The sequence below is a fragment of the Bidens hawaiensis genome, unplaced genomic scaffold (genome assembly GCF_021521415.1).
Source record: "Bidens hawaiensis isolate Kalapana, Puna unplaced genomic scaffold, B.hawaiensis_p1.1 tig00012940_1, whole genome shotgun sequence".
In the NCBI taxonomy this organism is placed as follows: domain Eukaryota; kingdom Viridiplantae; phylum Streptophyta; class Magnoliopsida; order Asterales; family Asteraceae; genus Bidens; species Bidens hawaiensis.
In genome coordinates, this window is record NW_027492078.1 from 457934 (window position 1) to 480070 (window position 22137).

The 22137-nt window shown below is 37.6% G+C and overlaps 1 protein-coding gene across 1 annotated transcript; it reads right to left on the reverse strand.

Annotated features, from left to right (window-relative positions):
• Positions 1-18025: 18025 nt before the first annotated feature.
• On the reverse strand, positions 18026-20387 carry LOC143542600 (deSI-like protein At4g17486). The gene is made up of 3 exons (XM_077035154.1): positions 19899-20387; positions 19273-19560; positions 18026-18326 (listed from the first exon to the last, which is right to left on the reverse strand). Exons 1-3 carry the CDS (start codon positions 20029-20031, stop codon positions 18103-18105), a joined length of 645 nt encoding a protein of 214 aa, XP_076891269.1. The 5' UTR covers positions 20032-20387; the 3' UTR covers positions 18026-18102.
• Between the last annotated feature and the right edge of the window lie 1750 nt (positions 20388-22137).

Here is a 22137-nt window from a genome sequence, read left to right on the forward strand (position 1 = left end):
AAACAAGCACAAGTTAACCTATAAATAAGATTATTGTTTTAACGATTGGTTTTAAGTCTTGAATATAGGTAACCAATAGTAATATGTATCTTAAACAAATTATTAAATATATATTACCGGAAATGCAGGGAGAACAGAGGAGAAAACGGAGGCAAAGAGAGGAGAGGCGGCTGAGGAACAACGGCAGAGAGCAAGGAGAAGGAAATTAAGTGTTTATGTGTGTAGTGTTTAAGTATAAAGAAAGTAGTATTATATATAGGAAAACCCTAGGGAACACAATCCCTAGAAAAGGGGAAAAGATCTTCTACAGAATCAAGCAAAAGATATCAAAAAGCAAAAGATCAGAAAAGTAAAAGATATCAAAAAGATATGGTAGCTGCAGGGGACAAGGGAAAAAGGCTGACAGGAACAGAATAAAGCAAAGGAGGTGTCAGGTAAAGGTTCTGGAAAAGCAGATCTCAAAAGATAATGTCAGTCACTTTTTCTGCCAACCAATAGGGTTGGTGCGCATGCTGCGCCGAAAGTGGCTTTTCAGACATAAGGCAGGTTAGGTCAACAGCACAGAAGATAAGATATCACAAAAGCAAATAGGCTGGATAACACAGAAGAAAAGATACAAGTGTAGCGCGAGAAGGCTGCGCGCGCGAGAAGGCTGAGCGCGCGAGAAGGCTGCGCGCGCGAGGGCGAAGGCAGACAGAATAATTACTAGCGCGCCGCGGGAAGAACTACAATCCTCAGCGCGCCGCGGGAAGAACTACAATCCTCAGCGCGCCGCGGGAAGAACTACAATCCTCAGCGCGCCGCGGGAAGAACTACAATTCTTAGCGCGCCGCGGGGAGAACTCCAGTCCTTAGCGCGCTGCGGGAACAGTTCGCCTAGAAACAGTTGGTTTTCACGCAGGCTTCCTTGTAAGGAGTCTGGCGCGTGGAGCTGCGCAGACATCCTTAGGCGGAAAGAACCAAAGGACAAGCAAGGAGTTAAGAGAAAAAGGGGGTTCAAGGCGCAAAGGGGCGGGACGGCGACAAGAGAGAGAAAGAGGCGGGACGGCGGAAAGAAATATTATTATTAGTAATATATAAAATAATATATATATAATTTATTTAATGTTAAATTTTACAAAGATTAAATAATCAAATTTTAAATCATAAAAAGAAGAATCGGATTCGAAAACGGGTACCTGGGTCGGGTCGGATCGGGCAGTTGTCACACTCTCCCCGTCGCGCTACGTGATGGGTGAATTTCTCAGTAGCTAGGTTTTGTTAGTTTTTGCCCTTGAACGTTCTAAAATATGATTTTAAGCGAAACTAAGCAGTTTTAAAGATTGTTTGGCATGTATATAAATGACATAATAATACAAAATGAATTAAAACACCAATAAATACGCGTTTCATTGATGGCGAAAGATTCTAATTGCAATTCTCAAATCGGGTAAACAAAATAAATACGATTATGAGTAATGGAAACACCCAAATTGTCACACCCCAACCTAAGGCGGAAATGCCGGGGCGTGATCCGATTGCTCACAGCTCGAAGATACTATTATAACTATAAATGACAATATCTAATTAATTATTTTAGATCAAATATTCACACACATTTACAAACATTACAAAACAGATCCAATAAATGAATATGAACATGATTTAACGATTTGTCTTCATTATAACCTATGGTCTTGTCTAAACATCCATACTTCAATCTAAGCAACCTACATATGCGTAGAAAATAGAGTTTGTCAACAACACATGTTGAGTGAGATGATCACCAACTTGACACAACAAATAATATATATATGATAGATAACTTGATAAATGATAAGTGATAAAGGCGTAAACCAATCATGTGATAGTAATCAATCAAAGCATAACAGTCATGTACATAACCACATCACAATCAAAGACTAAACCAAGACTTACTAGTGTGCCAAGGAATCGTTGCCAAGCGAATCAAGGAATTGATTACAATGACTAAAGTTGTCGTTTTACCTGTAACACCCCGACCAAAGGCGGATTATACATCGGGGCGCCACATATTGTTTCATTACTCGTGACACTATTGGGTGTCAATATTTAATAAATACATTCATTCGCGCACGCGCAAAGTAGACATAAGATAACATAAATCATCATAAATCAATATATTATAAATCATAATATTCGAACAGCAAAAACTTGTCTTGATACATTTTAATCTAGGTCCAAAATAAAGAAAACTTCCTATGTGTCCACAAGCTCCAAAACAGCTACTGCAAACCTGAACATGTGTTAAAATAAACGTCAAACACTTGCGTGTTGGTGAGAAATCAAGTTTAATACAATACATAGATAACAATAAATCTGCGCGCAACATGTGTATGTCTGGTTTTCAACAAGGGTGTAATCTGATCGGGACCAACTCTAAGATTCATAGACTGCCAGTGCTCACGATTGAGCTCACAAACAAGACAAACTGTGCATGTGCAAACAAAAGAGAAAATCATAAACGATAGTTCTCCCGTGTTCATCTAATGGTACCATGAGAACTGCGGAATAGACCGACAAGACGGTTAATGATCCACACATACAAATAAACAGCCAAGTCTACGTCCTCAACACATGGGATACTGCGCGACTAAAGTTCATAAACAAGTTTAAGACTCTAAGTTTGTATGAACACATGAACATCCCAAAACATTAAAAATAAAAAGGGACTAGGTACGAGATTACTCACTTGATAAACGATGCGGTGTAAGATAAAGCAAGAACCAACTTTAAACAAGCACAAGTTAACCTATAAATAAGATTATTGTTTTAATGATCGGTTTTAAGTCTTGATATAAGTTAGCATAAGTAAATTATTATATATATATATATATATTACCGGAAAAGCAGGACAGAACAGGGAGGAAGACGGAGGCAGAGAGGGAGGCGGCAGAGAGAGCAAGGAGAACAGGAGAGATTAAGTGTTTTGTGTGTGTAGTGTTAGGAAAAATAATACTATTATTTATAGAGAAACCCTAGGGAACACATTCCCTAGAAAAAGGGGAAAAGATCTCAAAAAGCAAAAGATTCCAAAAGCAAAAGATATCAAAAGATATGGCAGCAGGGAAAAAGAGAAAAAGCTGACAGGGAACAGTAAAAAGGCATGGGCAGTTCAGAAAAAGGTACTGGTCAAGCAAGGAAAAAGCAGATCTCAAAAGATAATGTCAGTCACTTTTTCTGCCAACCAATGGGGTTGGTGCGCATGCTGCGCCGAAAGTAACTTTTCAGACATAAAGCAGATTAGGTCAACAGCACAAAAGATAAGACAACACAAAAGTAAACGGCTAGATTAAACAGAAGAAAACTCAAAGGGTTCAGCGCGAGAAAGCTCGAGCGCGAAGGCAGACACAGAAGGTCAAGAGAGCGCGAGCGCGAAGGCAGACAGAACCAACCTTAACGCGTCGCGGAAAGAAATACATTTCTAAGCGCGCCGCGGGAAGAATCACATTTCTTAGCGCGCCGCGGGAGGAACTAAAATTCCTAGCGCGCCGCGGGAAGAACTATAATTCTTCGCGCGTCGAGGGATGAACTACGATTCTTAGCGCGCTGCGAGAAGAACTACAAATCCTTAGCGCGTCGCGGGAAGAACTACCGTTCTTAGCGCGCTGCGAGAAGAATTACAATTCTTAGCGCGCTGCGAGAAGAGTTCGTCTCGCGTATCGCTGAAACAGGTGGTCTTCACGCAGAATTCCTTGTAAGGGGTCTGGCGCGTGGAGCTGCGCAGACAACCTTAGGCGGGAAGGAACAAAGGACAAGCAAAGAGTTAGAAGAAAAAGAGGGAAACAAGGCGTAAGGGCGGGACGGCGACAAAAGGGAAAAGAAGGCGGAAAGAGAGAAGGAGAGGGACGGGACGGCGGAAAGAAAGAGAGAGAAAGAGGCGGGAAGGAAAATATATATATTATTATTAAAAGTAAAATATAAGTATAAATATTAAATCATAAAAGAAAGAGATCGGATCGGAGAAACGGGTACCTGGGTCGGGTCGGATCGGGGCAGATGTCACAGTCTCCCCTACTTTAAGAAATTTCGCCCCGAAATTTATCTCGAAGTAGGTTGCGCAGAGAACAGGTGCGGGTACTTGATCTTCATTTGATCTTCCCTTTCCCATGTAAACTCGGCTCCGCGCTTGGACTCCCAACGAACTTTCACGATAGGGATACGACTGCGCTTGGTTTGCTTTACCTCGCGATCCATAATCTCAACGGGCTTCTCAACGAAATGCATAGTTTCATCAACTTGAACTTCATCAAGTGGAATGTGAAGGTTCTCGTCAGCTAAACACTTCTTGAGATTGGATACATGGAACGTTGGATGCACATTACTGAGCGCGGGCGGCAGGTCAAGTCTGTAGGCAACTTTTCCTACACGCGCGAGAATCTTGAATGGACCAACATAACGAGGAGCAAGCTTACCTTTCTTCCCAAAGCGGACAACACCTTTCCAGGGCGACACTTTGAGGAGAACAAGATCACCAACTTGAAATTCGAGAGGCTTCCGCCTACGATCTGCGTAACTCTTCTGTCGGCTTCGGGCAGTCAGCAGATGATCACGGATCTTGGCGATTTTATCGGTTGTCTCTTGAACCAGTTCGGGTCCTGTGATTTGAGCTTCTCCCACTTCGTTCCAACAAATCGGGGAGCGGCACTTACGACCGTAAAGTGCTTCAAATGGGGCCATACCGATACTGGAATGATAGCTGTTATTATAAGAGAACTCAATCAAAGGCAGGTGTGAATCCCAATTACCTCCAAAATCAAGAACACAAGATCGGAGCATATCCTCAAGAGTTTGAATAGTTCGCTCAGACTGACCGTCAGTCTGAGGATGATATGCCGTACTCATGTCCAAGCGAGTTCCTAGCGCAGATTGGAGAGATTTCCAAAAGCGGGATATAAAACGGCCATCGCGATCGGCTATGATGCTCAAAGGAGTACCATGGCGGCAGACAATTTCCTTGACATAAAGCTGCGCGAGTTGCTCAACACGGTAGTTTTCACGAATGGGCAGAAAGTGAGCAGACTTAGTCAAACGATCCACTATTACCCAAATGCTATCATGTTTGCTTGCTGTCAAAGGTAACTTGGTAATAAAGTCCATCGCTACACATTCTCATTTCCACGTAGGAATTTCTGGTTGTTCGAGCAAACCAGATGGGCGTTGGTGTTCAGCTTTCACTTTAGAACAAGTCAGACATTTAGCTACGAACACAGCAATATCCTTTTTCATACCGGGCCACCAATAAGTAATGCGCAAATCCTTGTACATCTTATCAGCGCCAGGATGAATAGAATACCGAGATTTGTGCGCTTCACTCAGGATATCAGCGCGAAGATTCTCATCAAAGGGAATCCAGATGCGATTGAGATAGCAGAGAATTCCACTCAGATTAGGGACAAAATGCGCTTCCGCGCCACACGCTAACTCGGCGCGAAGGTTACCATTACTGATGGATGCGCGCTGCGCGCCACGAATACGCGATTCAAGGTTGCTTTGAATCGGCGCGAAGTGAAGCTGGGTGCGCGGCAAGATACAGTTAAGCTGGCAGGGTTTTCGGCTGAGCGCATCGGCTACCACATTAGCCTTACCAGGATGATACCGGATCTCACAATCGTAATCGCTGATGAGTTCGTTCCATCGGCGTTGCCTCATGTTGAGTTCCTTTTGATCAAAGATATGCTGAAGGCTTTTATGGTCAGTGTAAAGGATGCACTTAGTACCATAAAGGTAGTGTCTCCAGATTTTCAAGGCAAAAACAACTGCACCAAGTTCGAGGTCGTGAGTTGTATAATTCTTTTCGTGAATCTTGAGTTGCCTTGATGCGTAAGCGATAACCTTGCCTCGTTGCATAAGAACACAACCGAGACCTTGGTTGGATGCATCGCAATACACGACAAAATCATCATTACCCTCAGGTAGCGCAAGAACAGGAGCTTCACACAACAATCGCTTGAGCGATAGAAAGGCTTCTTCTTGCTTCGAGCCCCAAATATACGGTTTACCTTTGTGCGTTAGAGCTGTTAAAGGCAAAGCGATCTTTGAGAAGTTCGAAATGAAACGCCGGTAATAACCAGCTAAGCCCAGAAAGGAACGGATCTCGGAAGGAGAGGATGGCGTAATCCAGTTCTTGATTGCTTCAATTTTGGATGGGTCGACATGAATAGCCATCTTGTTCACAACATGGCCAAGAAACTGTACTTCATCAGACCAGAATTCACACTTGGAAAGCTTAGCATAGAGCTGCTCGGTTCGAAGCTTTTGCAACACCAACCGAAGATGTTGCTCATGCTCGGCCTTGGTCTTAGAATACACCAGAACATCATCGATAAACACAATCACGAATTTATCCAAGAAAGGCCTACACACCCGATTCATTAGATCCATGAAAACGGCGGGTGCGTTGGTTAAACCGAAGGACATGACCAAGAATTCAAAATGGCCATAACGAGTTCGAAAAGCAGTCTTCGGAACATCTTCATCGCGGATGCGCAACTGGTGATAGCCAGAGCGGAGATCAATCTTGGAAAAACAAGAGGCACCTTGGAGTTGATCAAAGAGGTCGTCAATACGTGGTAAGGGATACCGGTTTTTAATGGTGAGTTTGTTCAACTCGCGGTAATCAATACACATGCGAAACGATCCATCTTTCTTTTTAACGAACAACACCGGAGCACCCCAGGGCGAAGAGCTAGGGCGGATGAATCCTTTAGCAGTCAACTCTTGAAGTTGGCTTGCCAATTCTTGCATCTCAGCAGGCGCAAGACGGTAAGGAGATTTAGCTACGGGGGAAGCACCAGGGACAAGATCAATACGGAACTCGACTTCACGAGCGGGAGGGATACCAGGAAGATCATCAGGAAAAACTTCAGGGAAATCACGCACAACAGGGATATCGCGAAGCTTCTTTTCTTCAGCAGGTTTAACCACATGGGCTAAGAATGCAATACACCTTTTCCGCATGAGCCTTCGGGCTTCGGCGCAAGACATAAGCTTAAGACCACTGGAGGGTTTTTCGCCGTAGATGTGAAGATCACCATTTTCTCGAGGTATGCGAATCATCTTCTTGGCACAAATAACTTCGGCGCGATTCTTCGAGAGCCAGTCCATACCAATGATAACATCAAAGCTCCCAAGAGGCATGGGGATGAGGTCGATCAGAAAATCGTTTTCGTTAAGGTTAAGCGTGCAATCTTTAATCACAGAGTTAATTAAAACAGTTTCACCGTTAGCCAATTCAACTGAAAAATCTTCTTTTAAGTTATCGCGCGGTCGCGCAAGCTTCTGCTCGAAGGCGCGAGAAATAAAACTTCGATCGGCGCCAGTATCAAAAAGTATAGAAGCATAAAATCCGTTAAGCAAAAATGTACCATTAACTACGTCATTATTCGCTTGCGCTTGGTGCGCGGTTATGTTAAAAGCTCGTCCACGCGTTACTTGGTTTGAAATCTGGTTTACCGGATTCGCTTGCGTAATCTGAACTTGTAGTCTCGGGCACGCGTTCCGGAAATGACTGGGATCACCGCAGTTAAAGCACGATCTGGGTCGTGGGTTTTGGTAGGTTGGTTGAGGGTTTTGCGGGTAGACTGGTGGTGTTGGCGCAATTGGATTGGCGGGAAGGACTCTACAGTTTTCTGCAAGGTGACCAGCGCGGCCACATCGGTTACAAAGTCGACATGGGACTTGAGGTGGGTGGTGGAGTCTACAGGTTGGGCAGAAGGGGTGGTTTCCTGTGTAAGGTTTCTTAGTTGGCGGGGCAGGGAGTGCTGGATTGGTTAAGGCATAGTTGTGGGCTACAGGAGGTGTTGGGTAAGCTGACAGAGGGTTAGGCGCGTAAACTGGGGGTTGGTAGATGGGTTGCTGGACAATGGGCGGGTTGGTAAGCGCGTAAGCTTTGCGCCTGCGCTTGAGGTTGTTACGGTTTGAGGGTTCTGATTTGGTCTCTGCTGGTTCAGGAACAGTCTTGGTGAGTTTGGTCTTCTCAGATCCCCGCAGGAACAGGGTTCCTGCTCTGACATGGTTGTCGCTGAGCACAGCGGCCAACTCGATGGCGTCAGAGAGGGTAACTGGGTTTCTAGCCCATACAGAATCTTGAATTTCCATGGGGAGACCCCCAAGGAATTTCTCTATGGCTCGGCGGGAAGGGGTAACAAGGTGAGGGACAAGCAGGCTTAGTTCATGGAAGCGCGTCGCGTACTCGCGCGCTTCACCGCTGTATTGCTTCAAGTTCCAGAATTCTTCCTCCAGGCGCTTAACTTCGTTGGGAGAGCAGAATTCTCGCGTCAGAATTTCCTTAAATTCCTCCCAGAGCATGCTGGAAGCAGCTTCTGCGCCACGCGCATGAGCTACTCCATTCCACCATGTAAGCGCTCTAGATTCCAGGACACTGGAAGCATATAGGGTTCGTCTGTCTGAGGGGCATTGGGTGTGGAGGAAAGTGTTTTCTATTTTCTCAAGCCACTGGAGCATCACGGTGGCTCCTTCAAGACCTGTGAACTTTGGAGGGTTACCCGCGTTAAAGGACTTAATGTTGTAACCAGAGGTGTTGGTATTGTTTTGGCTCAAAGCTTGGGCTATTGCGGCGGCCATTTCCTGGGAACGTTGCTGCGAGCGTCTGCGCGCGGCTTCTTTCTTCTTGAGATGGCGACGAGATAGCGGAGGCATTCTATAAAAATTTTAATTTTAGTTAATATCTTGATTTTAGCGCAAAGTTTTAATCTTATAAAGCTTGGTTTCGCGGAGTCAGTTACTGTCAAAAGTTAAAGTAAAATAAATGACCCTAAATGCAGACTTAATAAAGGTAACAAATTCGAATCAAGAATCGACAATTCATGTATCACCATGACTTTCCGAATTCCCAATTTAAAATATACGAGCAAACGAGTATTGGAGATTGACGATTCATGTATCACCATGACTTTTCAATCTTCAATATAAAATACACAAGAAAATGAGTATTGGAGGTTGACAATTCATGTATCACCATGACTTTTCAAGTCTCCAACCTCAGAACATAATCGTAAATGGAAATTGAAAATCAACTATTCATGTATCACCATGACTTTTCGGATTTTCAAACCCAACAAACGAATATGTAAGAAAAATCAATAAAAATCGAAATTCAACAAAAATCGAAATATCGCGAAATAAAACATAAAATCATATACTGCGCAAGCGCGAGCATATTCATAAATAACGAGTAATTAACAATAAGCGCGCAAACATGAGATTTCTCTCATGCGCGAGAAGGGACTCTTAGGTATTCTAGGCCGTTACGTCTAACCACCTATCCTAAAGTCAACCTGGCTCTGATACCAATCTGTAACACCCCGACCAAAGGCGGATTATACATCGGGGCGCCACATATTGTTTCATTACTCGTGACACTATTGGGTGTCAATATTTAATAAATACATTCATTCGCGCACGCGCAAAGTTGACATAAGATAACATAAATCATCATAAATCAATATATTATAAATCATAATATTCGAACAGCAAAAACTTGTCTTGATACATTTTAATCTAGGTCCAAAATAAAGAAAACTTCCTATGTGTCCACAAGCTCCAAAACAGCTACTACAAACCTGAACATGTGTTAAAATAAACGTCAAACACTTGCGTGTTGGTGAGAAATCAAGTTTAATACAATACATAGATAACAATAAATCTGCGCGCAACATGTGTATGTCTGGTTTTCAACAAGGGTGTAATCTGATCGGGACCAACTCTAAGATTCATAGACTGCCAGTGCTCACGATTGAGCTCACAAACAAGACAAACTGTGCATGTGCAAACAAAAGAGAAAATCATAAACGATAGTTCTCCCGTGTTCATCTAATGGTACCATGAGAACTGCGGAATAGACCGACAAGACGGTTAATGATCCACACATACAAATAAACAGCCAAGTCTACGTCCTCAACACATGGGATACTGCGCGACTAAAGTTCATAAACAAGTTTAAGACTCTAAGTTTGTATGAACACATGAACATCCCAAAACATTAAAAATAAAAAGGGACTAGGTACGAGATTACTCACTTGATAAACGATGCGGTGTAAGATAAAGCAAGAACCAACTTTAAACAAGCACAAGTTAACCTATAAATAAGATTATTGTTTTAATGATCGGTTTTAAGTCTTGATATAAGTTAGCATAAGTAAATTATTATATATATATATATTACCGGAAAAGCAGGACAGAACAGGGAGGAAGACGGAGGCAGAGAGGGAGGCGGCAGAGAGAGCAAGGAGAACAGGAGAGATTAAGTGTTTTGTGTGTGTAGTGTTAGGAAAAATAATACTATTATTTATAGAGAAACCCTAGGGAACACATTCCCTAGAAAAAGGGGAAAAGATCTCAAAAAGCAAAAGATTCCAAAAGCAAAAGATATCAAAAGATATGGCAGCAGGGAAAAAGAGAAAAAGTTGACAGGGAACAGTAAAAAGGCATGGGCAGTTCAGAAAAAGGTACTGGTCAAGCAAGGAAAAAGCAGATCTCAAAAGATAATGTCAGTCACTTTTTCTGCCAACCAATGGGGTTGGTGCGCATGCTGCGCCGAAAGTAACTTTTCAGATATAAAGCAGATTAGGTCAACAGCACAAAAGATAAGACAACACAAAAGTAAACGGCTAGATTAAACAGAAGAAAACTCAAAGGGTTCAGCGCGAGAAAGCTCGAGCGCGAAGGCAGACACAGAAGGTCAAGAGAGCGCGAGCGCGAAGGCAGACAGAACCAACCTTAACGCGTCGCGGAAAGAAATACATTTCTAAGCGCGCCGCGGGAAGAATCACATTTCTTAGCGCGCCGCGGGAGGAACTAAAATTCCTAGCGCGCCGCGGGAAGAACTATAATTCTTCGCGCGTCGAGGGATGAACTACGATTCTTAGCGCGCTGCGAGAAGAACTACAAATTCTTAGCGCGTCGCGGGAAGAACTACCGTTCTTAGCGCGCTGCGAGAAGAATTACAATTCTTAGCGCGCTGCGAGAAGAGTTCGTCTCGCGTATCGCTGAAACAGGTGGTCTTCACGCAGGATTCCTTGTAAGGGGTCTGGCGCGTGGAGCTGCGCAGACAACCTTAGGCGGGAAGGAACAAAGGACAAGCAAAGAGTTAGAAGAAAAAGAGGGAAACAAGGCGTAAGGGCGGGACGGCGACAAGAGGGAAAAGAAGGCGGAAAGAGAGAAGGAGGGGGACGGGATGGCGGAAAGAAAGAGAGAGAAAGAGGCGGGAAGGAAAATATATATATTATTATTAAAAGTAAAATATAAGTATAAATATTAAATCATAAAAGAAAGAGATCGGATCGGAGAAACGGGTACCTGGGTCGGGTCGGATCGGGGCAGATGTCACATTACCTTTGCCAAGCGAATCGGGATCCGGTTACTAAGACGAGCGTATGATCATACTAATGAGAATCTCCAAATGTTGTCAAGTAAACAATTAAGCATGTAGCAATTAACAAATAGCAACTGATATTCACACAATGACTATGTTTGTGATTTTGTGTATATATATAGAATATAAAATATGAGTAAATAGGCATATGTCCCCAAAACGTTTGAAAACAGTGTATAAAAAGGGGAATGATCAAACTCACCTGATCGATTAAGCCAAACAGGAATGTATATGACAAGAACGATAATCACGCTCTTCGAGAATTACCGACAAGAATCCTAATTAAATAATGTTAAAGTGAATTATAAATGATATAATACATATAATGGATTTGGGATTTCGATGTGATTTGAGTTACGATTATGACTGATATGTTATGGATTGAACAATTGATCTCTACGGATTATTGTTATTATCATTTAATTACAAAATCATTGTTTATCGTATAATCGAATTTACAAATAGTTAGTTGAATAAATACAAGTTGAGATCTATTATAATAATAATCGTTTAAATATGTAATTATAGTAAAATTTATACCTTAATATCATTAATGAAATTCGACGGTAAAAATATAATTAATACTTTTAATATGTTTAATACGTTTATTATAGTTTTTGTTTAAAAATAATACATACATACACACACACACATATTTTATATGTTTATAATAATTATGAGCAAATTGGTGAAAATATTTTAACAACGATGAGTCCCACTATTAGTGTCGGTTTTAAACAAAATAATAATGATTTATTATTAATAAGAATTATATATACATATACATATATATACAGAATTAGGTCCATTTCAGAAGTGTTTCTTATAGCGAAAAGTGCAAGAAGTGATTCTAACCAATCACATAATTTCTTTTTAATTTCTGATTATTTAAATACAAGAGTACTCTGGTAAAATATAAAGTGTTTTATTTTGTAACTCATACTCATTTATGGTTTAGTTAATGATAAATTACTAGCTAATAGTAGTTACAAATTATTATTATTATTATTATTATTATTATTATTATTACATAGAAATCAATATATGTGTGCGTGTGTATTTAATCAAACAAAAAGCTGATTTATATGAGAATAATAATAATAATAATAATAATAATAATAATAATGATGATGATGATATAATAGAAGGCAACAACTAGATTTATATTTTTACATAATTCATACCTTACGTTTTTAGGTGTAATAATCCGTAGAACATACAACTTTTAAGTTTTTATGAATATTGTATTCACATACACTTTATTTTGTAAAAAATGTAAAAAGGAAAGGAAAAAAAAAGAGAAAACCTTGCTATTATTATGCATTTGATCTAAAATCTTTTTATTCTAAAACATGGTTAATTATTATTATTCTATTTGATCTCAATGTAAAGTTTTTTTTCCTCGATATTAATCAACTAATGTAGTGTAGGTGTTATGTAATGTTGATATAGCTATGTAATGTAGTGTAAGCATATTTTCGGATGTTGTGTATCTGTGTAGTCATAGCTAATGTAGTTGAGGTACACTTTCAAATGTTGTGTAGGCATAACTAATGTTGTGTAGACATATCTAATGTAATGTAGGCAAAATTAATATAGTTTATGTACAATTTCAGATATTGTGTAGACATAACAAATATAGTGTAAGCACACTTTCAAATGTTGTGTAGTCATAACAAATATAATATACACGATTATTAAATTGCACGTCCCTACACAGCCAGCAAATCCTTACACAACCAACATGCTTGGAAAACGATTAAATTAAAAATCACTACACAACCAACATATATCTATATAACTTTTTAACGGCCTACACAATGTTTTTTTTTTCTTTTAATCAATTAATGTAGTATAAAATTATCTTAGTAACATAGCTACGTAATGTTGTGTAGGGATACTTTCAAATGTTGTGTAGTCATAACTAATGTAAGACATACATATCTAATTTAATGCAGGAACATTTTTAAATGTTGTGTAGTCATAACTAATGTAGTGTAGACATATCTAATATAGTGTAGGCAAAATTAATGTAGTGTATACACACTTTCAAATATTGTATAGTCATAAATAATATGACATATCTAATGTGGTGTAGACAAAACTAATGTAGTGTAGGCACACTTTCAAATATTGTGTAGTTATAACTAAAACTAATGTTGTGTAGGAATCAGTTTGCTTATACAATATAGTGTAGGCAAAATAAATGACATGTAGACTTAACTAAATATATTGTATATAACTATATGAAAAAGGATTAAATCCATAATATACATAATTATAATGAAAAAAAATAAAATCATATTAACTATCTAATGAGCATTGATTACTCATTTAAAGTAACCACTGAACACATTAAAGTCTGGTTTAATGAGGCCTACACCACAATGGACATATCTACCATTTTTAATTAAATACATGTCATAAATATATTTTTTTAATTACGAATTTGCCATTTTCATTGTAGACCATTGATTAAACACAATCAATGGTATAGATTCATTTCTCGCACTTCTCGCTATAATATCACTTCTCGCATGATCCATCCCATATATATATATATATAATATACATGAAAACTCATAACGAAACTAGCCGACACGATACATTTAATCTTTAAGATGTCGGTTTATAGATAAAATATTGTTTATTTGATATTTAATGTTAATTATATTATATTATAAATCATTCAAATAGTTGAAAAACAATGAAAACAAAAATAATTCAAAAATATGATCTGCTGGGACTCGAACCCGCGACCTTGTGGACCAAAATTTTAACACAAACACCCTAACCAGTTGGGCTAGAGTGTCAGCTCGATGGAACTTGTAAACAATTCTTTATATTCAGAACCAGAAAACCCAAACTTTGATTATGAAACACTAATTCTGCAATCACGTAATCCGATAATCATTCGTTGAATTAACGTTAGGGTTAATGTTTATTGATGATTGAAGAACCTAATTCATACTTTAATTACCTGGATTGATGATGACTTCAGTGAGAACGACGAACCCAGGTTGCCGGCCAAGAACAGAACGGGATCAAGGGTTTCGGCCAAAATCAATCCAATTAAACCTAGGGTTTTTGGTCACTGAATTGTAAAGAAGCTGCTGGTGAGAGCAATTGAATTATAACCTAGCCTAAGTTATATAATTGGGTTAAGATATGACGGTTATTAAATAAAGCAATTCGTATCGTATTTGGTCTTGTTTCCTAATTGATTACGAAGGTTAGGCCGAAGGTGATAAGAGGAAATCAAAAACACGATCAAATTCCAAATTTACAACGTTAATAGGCTCAAGTTAATCATACGGGTCATGGATACGGGTCATCGGTTTGGGTAAATGGGTTAGGAAGATTATAACCAAAAGTTGCATTTTAGTCCCTAGAGAATTGATGTGGATACAATAAAGGTTTAAACTTTAGTTTTGGGTTAAAAACGTTCATTTTCCAAAGTTTAATTATATATCAAATCAATATAATAAATAAATATAACTTGTATAGAATTTCTCGATAAACGTGACTATTTTTCATTGTTTAAAATTTCCCGAACGTAAAACGGGTCGGTAATAAGTATAAGGTCGTATGTGGAAAACCCGAGTCGTTACACAAATGTTAAACCTAACAAGCACAAGATTACAAAACAAAGTAGAAGAAACAAAGCAGAATACAGAACAAAAAGGAAAAATGAAATTAAAACGACACCACTTCTCCCAATCCAAGATCGCTATCTTGTCTCCAGGATAAATCCAAAGAAAGGAGATTGTTTTAGCATCACTTACCAACTTCTCTAACATGACATGTTTATTGTTGAAAATCACCTCAGTTCGCATTTTCCAAACAGCCAAATTGTTATCGCAATAACTGCTTGTATCGTCTCTACCATGCTTTTTGAAAAACCAAGTTATGCAGGAGCCTCCGAAATGTCTCTAACCGTTTAATGACTTCCTTGTGATGGATCTTTAACCAGGATTGTATTACCGACCATACTAAGTTAACCTATTTGTAATTTGCCATTAAATGATTTGCATTTTCCGGATGCTCGCCACAAAACACACGATCGAGATCTGTCATATTTACTCTGTGGGTTATTAACACTTCCTTAGTTGGGATTCTATCTAACAACAATCGCCATACAAAATAGTTAAATTTTATTGGAAGCGTTTTCCAAGAGTAATTCCCTGCCACCACCGAATGATTCTTATTATTAATCTCCCATCTAAGATCCTTAACCAAGAACGAATCTACCTCTTGGTTCATGCTTTACCAAAATCCACGAGTCTAATTTATCTGCAAAGGTGGCCTTGGAGACGAGCTCAATGTATTCCGTGAACTCTCTGATCTCTTGTTCCGATCATTGTTGCCACCTCGTGTAAGTTTGATAAAACATATTTATACACTTCAACTACCCAACATGACAAGGACTATATATTTTACATCTTTTTATCTGTAATTTACGTTTGTATTTTGTTAAACGGATCTGTTGTAGCATTTTATGTTATTTTTATAATATTTTTCTAAATTATTATTATTATTATTATGTAATCTTGTTAATTATTAAAGAAAAAAAAATGCAAGTGTCAGTTTCCATAAGTGAAAAGTGGGACCATGACCCTCATATATGGTTCCGTGTAAAAACTGTATGTTAATTAATGTGGTGTCTATGTGACAGTTTCCACACGTGTGAGAAATTAAATCACATCTATAGTCTAAGTCGATCGCATAACCATCACACTTTCTTTTTCCTACTTATGTAGTTATCACAGTTCTCAACATATTATTGATCTTTATTATTGATCTTGAAATATTTTTTAATTTTGTTCTTTATGATATGAAGAAACTTAGATATTGTTGTATAAATAAGTTCCAAAGTATATTTCAAAAAATAATACGCAATAAAGATACTTTTTCATAAATTATTTTTGAGACAAAGATCAAGTTTTATGATTTTTAAATTATTATGTTTGATCATTTGTAATTTAATTACAAGTTTATAGAGTATTAATATGCAAAAAGTAATTTGAAACTAAAATTGGAGTTGAAAGAGTTGTCCCTATCAACCCTCAAAACCTTGTGCCATGTTCAAGATGATGTGTGTGGCAGGAGTTCTGGGTCGTGTCGGGTTTGACTTACTACCCATGAAGACGACCCATTTAACATCCCTAGTTCTTACTAAATCGAGCTAGTCGATTGCCCCAAACAGATTTTGACTTTTTGGTTCACATTTGACTCGTATAGAATGCAAAATGATTGCGGTTGCTATAAACGGTGCTGCAACTATGCCCAGGATACTTGTATTCGTACTCGATCCCATCATAACCAAAATTTTATAAATGTGTAAAGGTGTATAATCAGGACTAATCACAATCAAAATCATTGGCTTCAAATTAGGTATATGTTAACATGGCAATATCACAAAAACAGATACTAGTATACGCTATACAATGACAAGTTGAATGCTCCAAAAGCTTCATGACACCAACTAATCATTCCATGCCAAATGAAAGTCCAAATTTGACATTTGGAATGTCATGCTTGTTCTCATTGATACATCAAAATCAGTGAGAATTCATTACATTCTGAAAGGGAAAGAACATAACTAGTGTACCCATCCTTATTGACAGAGCTTACCACTATTTACTATGGTTGATAATATGTATATATATATATATATATATATATATATATGAGAAGTATAGTTTGAAAACCCGCTTGAGTTGAGAAAACATGTGAAAACTCTATGTAACATCGTTTTTTTTTTGTTACATGTAATATATGTTGTTACATTTAATACAAAACATCAAAGACATAAAAAAAAATGTTTTGCTATTTTTTTACATTTTTTTAGTAATTTTTATATATGTTTTTAGGAGAGAGAAAATGTAAATAAACTTTTACATTTTTTATTAACTTTAATTGTGGACCACAAGATTTAATTTTTTATTAAAAACATGTGGTTTAGAATGAGTTTCTAGAGTTTCCACAACTCAAGTGGGTTTTTATTCTAATCCAACCCTATATATATAGGGTAAGGTTAAAATGAAAATCCACTTGAGCCGTGAAAACCCGCAAAAACCCTATGTAACATCGTTTTTTTTTTTTGGTTACATGTAATATATGTTGTAACATTTAAATACAAAACATCGAAACATTAAAAAAAAATGTTTTACTATTTTTTAACATTTTTTTACTAATTTTTATATATGTTTTCAGGAGAGAGAAAAAATTATATTTATATTTACATTTTTATTCACTTTAATTGTGGATCACAAGATTTAAACATTAATTAAAAACATGTGGTTGAGAATGAATTTTTAGAGTTTTCACAACTCAAATGGATTTTCATTTTATACTTAGCATATATATATATATATATATATATATTCAAATACTATTTAAAACTTTAATTTTTGCATATCTTCTTGGACCAAGAAAATAACAATACCATAAAAATAATAAAATATTGACTCCCCATAACAATATGCTAGAAAGCAACTTAACTGCAGTTTGAACTCTGACTAGATTCACATTCATCACTTATGGGTTGCACACACATTCCACCAACCTCATAACCAAAATAAAACTGGGCCTTTTGTATAAAAAAACATATCTTTATAACAAATCCTTCAACTTCAACAAATTTGTGATCATAATTATGCATTATTGTTCATCTTCAACAAATAAAGATTATTTTTTGTCACGCTTATTGGTTGTTAACGGTTTTACATTTGTTTTTGTTGTTGACGAACTTGAAGAACGAGACGATACTTGTGGTTGAGGTTTAGAAGTTGATGCAAACCGGTTTGAACGGGTTCTAAGCTTTTTATCAGTGTTGGGATTGTCTTCTGCTCGAATTTGTTTCACTTTTGTGTTGTTTAAGCTGGCAGGAAGGACACACTTGCAAAGAAAACCTTCAAATTTCACAAGGATTAAACAAATCATTAGTTGTAATCTATTGTTTTTAACATGTGATAATAGAGCACCAAAAATTAATGAACAAACAAGATCCATAAATCCATATTTGTGTTTGTATCTTTAATGCAGATGTTAATTTAGCAGAAAAAGATAATCTTGATTCAAGGGTTATAATGATCATAAACATTGGATCATGTGGGAATTCGCCTCGGTCCACTAAAGTGTATCTAAACTTGTTTTGTGGCTGGTGCACAAGAACATGAACATGCATCAACAAATTAATTAATGATGTTAACTCCAAATAATAATAAAAATACATACATGCTACCCAAGAACACTCAAGTTACCGTATAATAACGTCGTATAATGATACGAGGTTATAGTGGTAATAATATGAAACTTATGGGCAAATCATTGACTGTATTAACTATTAAGAGTCAAAAAAACAGAAACTGCCAATAATTGGTGTGAAAAAAATTAATCAGTTTTTTTTAAATTTAAGGTAATCAGACTTGACCTAAATATTCAAAAGTCTTCCTTCTCTTATCTCATAGAACAGAAACTATGAGCATATGCTCAGAAGCCTCCAAAATTGCATCATCTCAACACACTCTTAAAAGTTTTATTTGTCCCATAATATATTAAAGTTCCAACCTATTTTAACCTATTGGAAAATTATCAGGCTTCAATTTACAAATAACTTCTGTCAACAAGATTCCAAATAGTCAAATACCTCTGTGCAAACTATAATTAAGTCATGCTACAGCTTAAAGTAGAAGTTTTCCTCTAAATTTCAAACTTCTAAGAAGGTGCAAATGACTTTCAAGGCAAGTTCCGCCAAAAGTTGAACCAACTCATAAATCTTGAAATGCACTCTGATCTAATAAACGAAATAAAAACCGAGTACGAATAATGAATACGATAAGAAATTTGGGATCTTACCAAGTCGAGCCAGTCTGTTGACCCAACTAGGAATCGGCATTTTGGTCAACCTTAGACACATATCATTGCAGAAGTGGTTACAGTTTCTTGTAATGAGATTATAACTGTTTCCGGTGAACTCGGTTGCTAATGTTTCAATAAACGACCGAACTTCTAGTGGGCCGTAATCTGTTCGTCCAATCAAAATCGATTTCCTAAATGTGAATCCCGGGCATTTCCTTGGTTCCACTTCAGATATCCCGGTTGTTGAGTGTTCATGCGCACCAAATGCATATTCTACACCATGAACTGCCACATATCAAGAATCACACTTTGTTACAATCTTGATTATAACTATGTTCTTCGGCAGAATTTGAATTTTAAAGTTATAAAAATGTAATCTTGCATTTTCTTGATAAATCATTCTTGCAAAAGTAAAATCTTTTTGAACAATTAATCGAAAAACTAAGTTCTTACGGAATCATAGCAACGATAGCATGATCAATTTGATATTTGAGAGCTCAAATTGTTGCAATTATTGGAAACAAATCACAAAGCTTTAAACTTTGCAATCAATTTATAAACTTTATATCAATTAAACCAAAAAAAAAAAAACAAATCAAGAAACAAAATTTGAAGAACACAACCTTGAACACCAGAGTGATAAACACCAAGACCAACCCAATAAGCATAACCATTAATGGGAGTAAGATCATACACATTCAAATACACAGGCACAGTCCCTGTCTTCTTCTTTCTAGGAATAATCCTGCACAACATCTTCTTGATCCCCAAAACTCAAACTCAATCCAATCCAAATTCAAACACTTTCTATCATCATTTTCAAAATCCAAACAAACCCATTATAGAACACCTCCAATCGCACAAAACCCACAAAAATTTCAGCAAAAAGATTGATAATTTGATACGGGTTTGGTGAAATTATCGGACTTTTTGGGTTTTTGAAAGAAACCCATTACGGTACGCCTTCATTTCCACAAAACCCACAAAAATTTCTCGGTGGAATTCGAGAAATGAGGAGGTTTTAAGGTGGGTTGATTGAGATTCGAATTGGGGTTTGCTTTTTGTAATAGAAAATGGATTTTTCATACTTTAATCAGCATACAGGAGTCGATATTGAGTTGAGAAGAAATTTGTGGAATTTAATTTGACTGCTTAGATTACATCGGCGGCTATTATTATTATTATTAATATTATTATTAAATGACTTTAATTTGGAGAAACTATGTTTATTTTTTTAGCGGCCAATAAATAGAGAAACGGGTTGATCCAATCGCAAAAGGGCAATCGCCTGCTTAGTGTTGGTCCAACATAATCGTACAAAGCCCCTAAACGCCTCGGTTCTGTGGAAAAATCATCCGTTCGTAAGCCCACTGATGGTAAAACCCGAACGCCCTTGGAATCAAATCGGATATCACAGATACCTCGTTCTTCTTTATTGAGCCATCCATAGCCTCTCCAAAGTATTGTCTGTAAGGATTGAACCTCCTCACCTAAGTCTCTATGGAAGAGCTCATGCTTCTTACCACTACATCGCATTGGAAATACTATTATTATTAATAATATTATTAAATAACTTTAATTTTAAGAAACTATTGCTTTATTTTTGCTTTTTAGTTGCTTTGGGGGTGAAAGAATATAATATGATTTTTTTATAAAAATAGCGAATATATTATGTGTATTAAGTGGTTTGCTAAGGTTGTGTTTGTTTTTGATTAAAACATCTGCAGGAAGGGGTGATGTCTGCAGGCGCGCAGACATCACCCATGAAGACTGTTTGTTTTTTTTTAAGATAAGATCTGAAATCAGCTTCTTTTATCTTAAAAAAGAAGCTAAAAATTATTGCTTCACACATCTTCACCCTACCTGCTCTCCTGCTGCCTCCTCTCCAACCATCCAAAAACAACAATAAGCATCCCATAAACTCCGGCCAGATATGATTCACCTCCGTCATCGCCTCCGGCAACTTCATCGTCGCAAAAATCCTCATCACCCAACCGGAAAACTCAGCACTAGCCTCCGGCACTTCAAACGCAATCTTCCCTTCAACAATTGACGAGTAGGAGCTAATATTATACGTCTTCACCGTCATCGATCCGTTGGAACCCTTGAACGCGATAAACGATTGAGCCCCCGCCATTCCGGTCCCGATGGGATTAATCGCCCATGCCACCCATCCATTTCGAATCCGGTGTACAACGGTGAGGAAAACGGGAGAAAGAGTAGGGTCGCCGGAAATACGCCGTTTGAGACGCCGGACACGTTGCCGTCACGGTTGGAGACGGAGGAGACGTCTTCTGGCGACGACGAAGACGTTTGTGGCGGTGGTGATTCGAATAGTAACAATGGAGTTTCTTCTACATCGTCTTCTGGAACTCCTTGTACTTCCCTTTCTTGGTGATATTAATGAATTAATAAATAATTTATTAATTAATGTGTTTGTATTTTCAGTTTATGCAGACAGTGTTAACTTATAAAAACAAACAGTCTTATTTTTTCAGCTTACAGAGCTTCAGACCACATCTTCAGCTGCAGACATAAAAACAGATGAAATCAGCTTACAGACAGTTTATGTCTGCAAAAACAAACAGCACCTAAACCTTTTTAGGCTGTCATGTCGTTTGTTTTCATAGCTTTAATTATAAGTTTTAAATAATTAAGATGGTGGTTATTAAAAGTGTTTATTGTCTTTTGATGTTGAATACGTTGGATTGATAATGAAGTTTGTTTATTTTAAATGCTTTGATGTAAAAAACAATTATGTATAAGCAGTTTGTAGATAATTTTAAAATATTTGTGGTTATGATTAGGAGCTATTAAACCATAAAATGAAATTAAGATCTTTGGTTCGATTTTGAGTTGGAA

What these genes read in the sequence shown, in the direction of transcription:
- LOC143542600 (XM_077035154.1), bottom strand. Translation starts at nt 20,031, where the DNA reads ATGTTGTGCAGGATTATTCCTAGAAAGAAGAAGACAGGGACTGTGCCT. An exon ending in TTATCACTCTGGTGTTCAAG is followed by an intron (nt 19,561 to 19,898) that starts GTTGTGTTCTTC and finishes GATATGTGGCAG; the next exon opens with TTCATGGTGTAGAATATGCA. An exon ending in CAACAGACTGGCTCGACTTG is followed by an intron (nt 18,327 to 19,272) that starts GTAAGATCCCAA and finishes TGAAATTTGAAG; the next exon opens with GTTTTCTTTGCAAGTGTGTC.